The 8,208-nt window shown below is 57.6% G+C and overlaps 1 protein-coding gene across 2 annotated transcripts; it reads right to left on the bottom strand.

Annotated features, from left to right (window-relative positions):
• Positions 1 to 345: 345 nt before the first annotated feature.
• Positions 346 to 8,150, bottom strand: FGF8 (fibroblast growth factor 8). 2 transcript variants are annotated; one of them, XM_026069550.1, is made up of 5 exons: positions 8,119 to 8,150; positions 7,994 to 8,030; positions 5,683 to 5,830; positions 1,803 to 1,909; positions 346 to 742 (listed from the first exon to the last, which is right to left on the bottom strand). In XM_026069550.1, the coding sequence occupies exons 1-5, from the start codon at positions 8,148 to 8,150 to the stop codon at positions 455 to 457; spliced, it is 612 nt and encodes a 203-aa protein (XP_025925335.1). In that variant the 3' UTR covers positions 346 to 454. The 2 variants fall into 2 exon arrangements, with proteins under 2 accessions (XP_025925335.1, XP_025925334.1); XM_026069549.1 differs by having other exon boundaries at positions 5,683 to 5,863.
• Positions 8,151 to 8,208: the final 58 nt, after the last annotated feature.

The following is an 8,208-nucleotide window of genomic DNA, read 5'->3' on the forward strand; positions in this document are numbered from 1 at the left end:
TCCAGCAAGCATTAGTTCAGTTCATTTAAGTATCGTCACTGCTCTCAGATTTGGACATGATTTTTTTTTTTTTGCTTGTTTGTTTTAAACGGCGATTTTTTTCTCTCTTTTCCCCTAGAGCTACAAAAATACAAAACAAAAACGCGACCCCAAACAGACTAGAACATTTCTAAGCGAAGGGATGTTCCCCCCTTCACAAGTCTTTGAACATTTCATTTCTTTTAAAGCTGGAATACAAAAATAGAGCCTCTCTTTTCCTTTTTCTCTTTTTTCCTTTTTTTTGTAAAAACAAAACAAACCCCCAAAGTTATCAATGACTAGAGCAGGTAATTTTTTTTTTCCTTCCTTCCCCCCCCCCTTTCTCTTTAATAACCGTATAGGAAAGTCTCTACATATAGTCCGAGCTCCTAGGAGAGTCCTCCAGCGAAAGGCGAGGGCAGGGCCGGCGGGCAGGTCAAGGGCCGGCCCTGGCGCTGGAGTTTCTAGTCCTTTTACTCCTCCGGTTGAAGGGGTAATTGAGGAACTCGAAGCGTCGGTGGGGCTCGGTGGTCTGGTGGCCCTTGGGAAGCCGCTTCATGAAATGCACCTCGCGCTGGTGCTGGCGGGTCTTGGAGCCCTTGCGCGGGCGGCCCTTGCGGGTGAAGGCCATGTACCAGCCCTCGTACTTGGCGTTCTGCAGCGCCGTGTAGTTGTTCTCCAGGACGATCTCCGTGAAGACGCAGTCCTTGCCTTTGCCGTTGCTCTGAGCAGGACGGGGAGAGATGTTTCAGCATGGGGGGCTCAGCCAGGGGGGTTCTCCTCGCCACCCCGAGCTGGACAGGCTGTGGGGGGGAGTCGGTGCTTCTGGGCACCTTTCCCACCTCTTTCCCTACAGGCCAGAATTGTCCCAGATCCACTTTTTCTTTGAAAGCTGCCATCCTCCCACCACCCTCTGCCCATCCGAGGGAGAGCGGCCACCGCAGGCGATGGGGACAGATGCTACCCATCATGAGCTCACGTCCCTGGTTGCTGCCAGCCGACGCCGTCCTTGGACTCCAGGGATGCTGGGCACAGCCAGCACCGGCTGCAAGCCACTGCGGCACTCAATCTGGCCTTGGTTCCCATTGCACCCACCGCGGGACTTCAACCCGTCCTAGGTGCTCCTATCCTTCCCACGCCATGGACTGGGTTCCCCCACCCGCATGACCGCAAGCAAACTCTCTCCATCCCTGGGGCAATTCTCCCACCYGTCCTACCCCCCTCAGGGTGCTTAATGCAGGAGGGGAGTCAAGGGGCCRGGGATGCAGAATCCATAGGGATGACGAAGAGCTGCCCACAGATGCTGGGGTGGCCAAGGCACCTAGAGCATCCCAGTTACGCAGAGCGGCGAGACCGGGGAGGGGACGCATGGTGGCCACACGGTCTGTGTGACCGGCCCCGAAGCACCCGCGATGGCAAATGCTCTCGGCAATTTGCCGCCCCACGGGGATGGCGCAGGTCCCCCCGCCGCCGCCCCCGGGGAGGGAGCGCTGCGGCTCGGAGGGAGCGTGACTAACGGGCGCGCGGCGGGGCCAGGCCTCGGGGCCGGCCCCACGGAGCATCTTAACATTCCTGCCGCTTGTACCATGTAATCGGGGAGAATAGCGGAGCAACCCGCCTATTTGTTCGGGGAGATAGGAGGAACGCGCCCCACGCGGCACCCGCTCGCCCCTCCTCGCTCCCCCCCTTCCCTCGCACCGCCTGGGCGGCCGCGCGGACTCGCCCCCCATCCCAGCCTCCCCGTTCTGCCTTGGAGGGATGCCGGCTGGAGCCCCCCATCCTACCTTGCCGATCAGCTTCCCCTTCTTGTTCATGCAGATGTAGAAACCCGTCGCGGCCCCCTTGATGCGCACGCGGCTCCCGAAGGTGTCCGTCTCGACGATGAGCTTGGCTGGCGAGAGCAGCGGGGAGGAAGGAGAGGGGGAGAGGTCACAGGGGCTCCGGCAGGCGCAGGGATGGGGACCCGAACGGTGCCGACGCCAGGCAGCGCCCTCCCCAAGGGCTCACGCCGGGCAGAGAGAGAAACAGGCCAAAGACAGCCCTAAAGCCAGGATACAAGGCTAAGAGCCAGCCTGGTCCCCTCTGCCCCGCCACTGCATCCCCACGTGACCTCGGGCAAGTCCCTTTGCCACCCTGCACGCCAGGGCTGCGGGAGGAGCGGTGACTTTGCAGCTGGCAGGGGAGGCGTGAAGGGTACGGCCACCCTTTTAATGCCTTTCACCTTTGCGCGAGCCGAGAGGGCGTATTGATTTGGTCTCAGTTTTTTAATGGAGGCATCGATCTACTTCCGAAGGAGCTATGCAAATCGCCGGGTCGATGGGCCGCCTATAAATAGACCTGCCACCTTCCGTCCCCTGCCTCYGCCCTGGGAACCTGAGCCCCAAAGCCCATCGTCCCAGGGGACGGGGGAGGATGGGACAGGACAGCCTTGTCCCCAGAGACAGCTCCTCTCACCGGGAGGCCTGGAGCAAGCCCGGAGCGGGACGGCAGCTACCTGCTCGGGACTCAGAAGTGCCGCGCCATAGCCAAGCACCAAAGGCTGCCCCCGGCAATGCAAACCCAGCCGGCACCATCCCGTCCCGGCTGCACCCTCACCGCTGCCATTGCTTCTTGCCCAAAGTCAGCCCCTACCGCCTTATTCCTCCTCCCCGGCCGCTGCATGGGGGCTGCCCRGCTCCCTGGACCGCAGCTTGCGCGGTCGCGGCTGCAGCATCCCGGCTCACTCCCATGCCTATCCCGTGCTGCTCAGCCACCGGCACATCCCAACGGCAGCGGCACCCAGCCCCAGAGGCAGCTGCACTGCCGGGGCAGTGATTTGGCTCTGGAGCAGGTGGCTTTYGAAAGGCAAAAAGAGGATGAGGACACGCACAGGCTAAAAGGAACCTGAACTGCTCTCCAGGCCGGGAGCAAAYCCCGCTGCCTCTCTCGTCGCCTGCGCAGTGTCTGTGCCCGCCCTGCCCTGATCCCGCATCCCTCGCGCAGCATCTGCCGAGGGTGGAGAGGACGAGCGGTGCTCTGCAGCATCTTCCACCCCAAACTGCTCCCCATCCAAAGCCCCCATCCCCAGCCAGGCACCACCCGGCCTCGGAGCCAAGAAAATCGGGAATATTTTGGCCCCCGCCAGCCTCTGCACCAGGCTTCTCCAAAAGCAGCGAGCGGAGCCGCCGCTGCCCGTAAACGAAGCGCCGAGACAGGGACCCCCGTTTATTGGGGAAGGGGGGGGAATTGATCTCGGAGGCAATAAAAGGTTTGAGGAGAATTGATTTTTCTTGCCGAGAGCAAGAGCGAGCGGGGAGGGAGGGAGGGAGGGAGGGAAGCGTGCGCGCAGGGGAGGCCGCGGGACCGGCGAGCACAAAACCCCGCTTTAAAGATGCACGTCGCTCCCCTTTCGGCCTTTTTCAGAGGGCGGCCGTGATTTATAGCCGGCGGCCGGGCTCGCCTCCCCAGCCGAGCGGGCCGGCTCCCGCGCCGCAGAGCCGCCGGGCCGGGGCCACCAGCCCGCGGCGCCCTAACAATGGGGACGGAGGACAAGGACAACCTGCCGCCGGCACCGGGAAACGCGCGCGGGCCGGCCGGGTCCCGCAAAGCCCGGATCCCCCCGGCCCCGAGCAGGAGGAAGCCCCGTGCACGGAATAAATGCACAAACCCGCTGGGGAAAAAAATAATAATAATAAAATAAAATAATAATAATAAAACAGGGCATCTCCGAGCCGCCTCACGGAGAGGTTTAATCCGGATTACAGCCGCTTTCAGCTTGCGCCGCGGCTCAAGAGGGGCGAGCCCGGCCGTGCCGGCTATCCGCCGCTGCTTAGAATTAAAGAAAGTCGATCAAATATTGACAATTAAGACAGATAACCGAAAACGCCGGGCCCGATGTTAAGTCAGCTGTAAAAACGTCAGCGTGGGGAAAGGGGTCATCTGCAAGAATAAATCAAGCCCTTTTACACGCCCACCCAAAAAAATTAGATCAAAAAAAAAAAAAAACCCCAGCATGAAGGGCCTGGGGAAGGGGGGCTCTTTTCCCCTCAAAAGTGGATTTCTAAATGCTATTTTGGGGGAGTCCATTTTTTTCTTCTTTTGGGGCGGGGGGGAGTTTAACATTTTCAACTCTATTCTTTCACTTAAGTGACAGATTTATCCCACTAAAATTATGTTTCATGCTAAAACTTTGAAGGGAAAGTGGCTACGTAAATGCTGAAAAAATGCAGCGAGACACACTTGATCCCCCAACTGGACTGCGAAGAGGAGAAAGTATTCAGGAAATGTTAAAAAAGGTGAAAGTAAGAAGCGTTTTAATAGTTCTTCCAGACATGGGGGCCTCCCTAGAGATTCATATAGAACAATCCTGAACCTCTATTTTAACATTTACAGACTTGCAACTCTTTTAAAACTTTACATCTGAAAAACTGCTTGCTCTCTTTCTGCTTTAGATCAGTCTTCATTTTCCCCCTTAGTTCTTCAAATACTTAACCTTTTTTATTACATTTTAATAGAGTTTTTCAAGCCACTACTAGTCCCCTCCTTCTGGCCTTATTTAAACCTGGTCGTTATTTAAATATGCACTAACTGCCTTTTAAAATCCAGGCATTGTAGGTCTAAAACGAGATGAGCTTTTTTATGCTTTCACTCGGGAAATTAGCTAAAGCCCTCTCAATCCAGAGCTGCTCGAGGATAAGAAGAATTCATTTGGAAGATTAATGTTATATATACGGAATATCGTATACACGGAATCTAGGTTTCTCTCGAACTTTTAAAGATCCTCACAAAATTTTCAGCCAAAGGGGGGAAAAAAAAGGGGGGGGGGGAAAGGAAGAAAGAAAAGTGTTTCTACTAATCTCCCCAAGCAAGAAAGGGAAATTGCAGCTAATACCAAAGAAAAACAGTTGCGATTCCTACGCGCAAGGCGCGCAGACGCAGGGAGCGCCYGTGCCAGGATCAGGCCGGCCGCCCTGGGCTCCCGCAGCCGAGCGGGACCCGCTGACACCGCTGACCCCGGGCAGCGCTTGGCCGTCCAAACGCGTCATTAARGCGCGCGATCAAAGCCCGCGGACTCGGCGTGCCGCCCCTCCGGCGATGGGGGCGCCGGGGGATTTGGGGAGGGGGTGCGCGGCGGTGGAGGGGCCGGGGCGCTCGCGGAGCCCCCTCCGCTTCGTCTCTTGGCGCGCGCCGCCGGCGGCCGCTGCCTCGCGGACCCTCCGCTCGCCGGGTTTGTTTTGAAGAGGGAGACGTCGCGGGGGCGCGCAGGAAAACGCTCCTAATTTAGGGAAGGTTTCCAAAGCAGCAGTTCATCCTTGGGGTGTGGGGGGGGGGGACTTGGTTTTGTTTTTTAAACTTTGGCTTTTCTTTCCTTTCCTTGGTCTCCAAGGTTCCCAGCCCCGCAAAACCCCRTGCTGAAGCGACGTGTGTCGCTCAGCAAGCGACACCCCCGAACCCGCCGAGGCAGGTGCCAAACACGACCGCGAAGGAAGAAACGGCCAGATGCCATCCTGTGAGCACCAGCCCCTTGCCTCGAGTCCCGCAGCCGCTACCGCTGACCCCTACGCTCTCCCTTCACGAGCCCGCAAGCCGAACGATTTTAATGATTTCTGGCTAACAAACAGGACGGAAATCATCAATCGCCACGCTGCGCGGCGAGCACCTCCCGCCCCCACCGCGTGTCCTTACCGTGCACGTCCCCATCCTCTGCCATCGCATTGATTTTCTTGTTGTCCAAGATCTGCACATGCTTCCCGCTGGTCCGACTGTACAGCTGGTAGGTACGGACGAGCCGCCGGCTGAGCTGATCCGTCACCAGGCTCTGCTCCCTCACATGCTGTGTAAAATTAGGTGGGGACTGAACAGTTACCTTTAGGAAATTAAAAAATATACAACGCACCATTACAATCTCTACTCCTCAGAGGGGCGAACGGGCTGAGCAAAGATCRCTGGCCTCCGGCCGGGTTTTACTCGGCAACTGGGCTGAGGCGGCRTGGAGCCAGCCTTGCCTGGTGCCGCGTGGTCCCTACCACGCCAGCAAAACCTCCTGAGGAGAAGGAGCATTAATCAAAGGGAGACAGGAACCGGAGCCCTTTACCGAGCCGTGCCGGCTCCAGACATGCCCTAACCGGAGAGGCGCAGGTGACTCACTGGCCCCGCCAGGGCTCGGCGGTCCCGCTCGGCGCTGGAGTAACTCGGACGGGAGCCGAGGCTGGGCTCTGGAGGGGAGCCAGGGAAAAACGTACCAGGGGCAGCAGGTTTGCTCCCGAGGAACCGCCAGCGTCATCCCATGCCCTTCTGCCCTCTGCGGGAGCGTGCTGCCGCTCCCTCGGTCCCAGGCATACGCCCCAGCCTCTGCCCCGGCTGCTTCCGCAGCCACCCTTCCCCTGGGTCCCTTATTTCCTTCCAAATGCCCCACTTCTTGAGCTCTCTTTAAATACAGAGCTCACAGATAAGCTAGAGCTGGAAGGTATAAGAGATATAAGAAAACTGTGCCCTGGACTGAGTGTTCAGTGGCAGGAAAACCTAAGCATACTAACATGCCACGCATGCAAATACATCCCCTCGTCCGCAGCCAGCTGTTTGGTGCCTGCAGTAGGGTTTTTCCCAGCCCCGACACTTCAAACCCGTTAGCCTCAGACCAGCAGCTGAGCCCGTCACCTCCAGAACTGAGTCTGCCGCTCCTGCGCTTAGGATCATGCGCTTTAAATGATTTTCACAACCAGCCAAACCTACTCCCCCCCGCTCAGCCCTGGCTCGCGAGCTTGCACAGAAGTCTTTTTCCCCCTCGTCTCAAATCCCTCTTTTAAGTCTGGAAAGTTTCGCTTCTCCCTGACATTTATAAAGATGTATTCTGAGCAAATGTTAGGAGATAGCTCCTTTCAACATCAGAAGGCTGGGACTACCCCCTGCCACCCCCACGTCAAATGGGAAGATTTCCTCCCGACTTCAACAACAACAACAGAAAACCCAATAAAAGCAAAAGCCGCTGCTCTCCCAAAGCTGACTTTATATAGATATCTCCCCTTGACAATGTCAACGCTCTCTCTCCCTCTCCTTCTGCGTGTGCATGTGTGTTTCCTATAGACGGGTTTTGGATAATACAGCAKGATTCTCTCTCCGGCTCTGATGAGGGTACCATGTGGAGGAGAGGTCATTAGCCATGCTGCTATTTGGTCTCCATCTCATACTCCAAAATATTACAGCTATGTTTTTATACAACTGCTCACTCCCAGCTCTTCGCTCCTTTTGCTTTTGGGCTGGAAACTCGATTTTTTCCAAGTTAAAAAAAAAGAAAAAGAAAAAAGAAAACCCTTAGGAGCATTTTAAACAAAGCTTCTGCACCTGTGATCTCTAGGGGACAGGGGGGGCTTCACCCCGGGTTTGAAAGCACACCGCTCCCAGCGACGCGTGCCTGCTGGTATGCGGGTGTTGCACAAGCTCTGCCCGGCTGTTTAATCTATTCATGACACTTCTGTCTCTGGCGATACAAACCAGCGATGCTAAAGTCTGACAATTTTAAGCTGAATCAAAACCTACGCTTTTTAGTAAGGAAGGTGTTTTTTTTTTTTTTTCCTTCCCCCCCCCCCCTCTAATTCCACTTTACTTTTTGGACAAGGCTGTGTAAGAAAACAACCCCAGACAAGAGGGAGGATCCACAGGGCGATTTGAGGGGTGGTGGCGGCGGAATCCTAAAACTGCTTAAAAATAGCGCGCCGCAGTTGCTTAAAACCCGGGGCAGTTCCTGGCGCGCAGCTCGCGCCCACATCCCGCGGCCCGGGCTTCTCCCTCCGGCCGCGCCGCTCCGCGCCGCCTCGGGCTTTCGCGGCCGGGCGACTTTTGTCTCCTGGGTTTTAAACTGTTCCTCCTTCCTGCCTGCCTGCCTCCCTGCCTGCCTGCCTCCCGAGCGCTCCGCGGCGGCGGCGGGCGCCCGACCGGCAGCTTTCGGGGCGGCCCCCCCTCCCCAAGGGGCGAACAAAGCCGGGCGGCGGGCACTTACCTGGGCTTGCAGGCAGAGGACGAACAAGTGCATTAACCTGGGAGCGGGGGAGAGAAAGCAGGAGAGAGGTGTGAACCGGGGGGCTGCGGGCCCGGGGAGGCAGGGCCGGGGCTGCCGGTACTCACACGTAGCTGAAGAGCGAGGAGCAGGGGTCCATCGCGGCGCCGGTGCGGGGCCGGCGGCCCGGGGCCCGGCGGCGGGGAGCGCCCGGGGGG

This window comes from Apteryx rowi, unplaced genomic scaffold, assembly GCF_003343035.1.
Source record: "Apteryx rowi isolate R43461 unplaced genomic scaffold, aptRow1 scaffold_3, whole genome shotgun sequence".
In the NCBI taxonomy this organism is placed as follows: domain Eukaryota; kingdom Metazoa; phylum Chordata; class Aves; order Apterygiformes; family Apterygidae; genus Apteryx; species Apteryx rowi.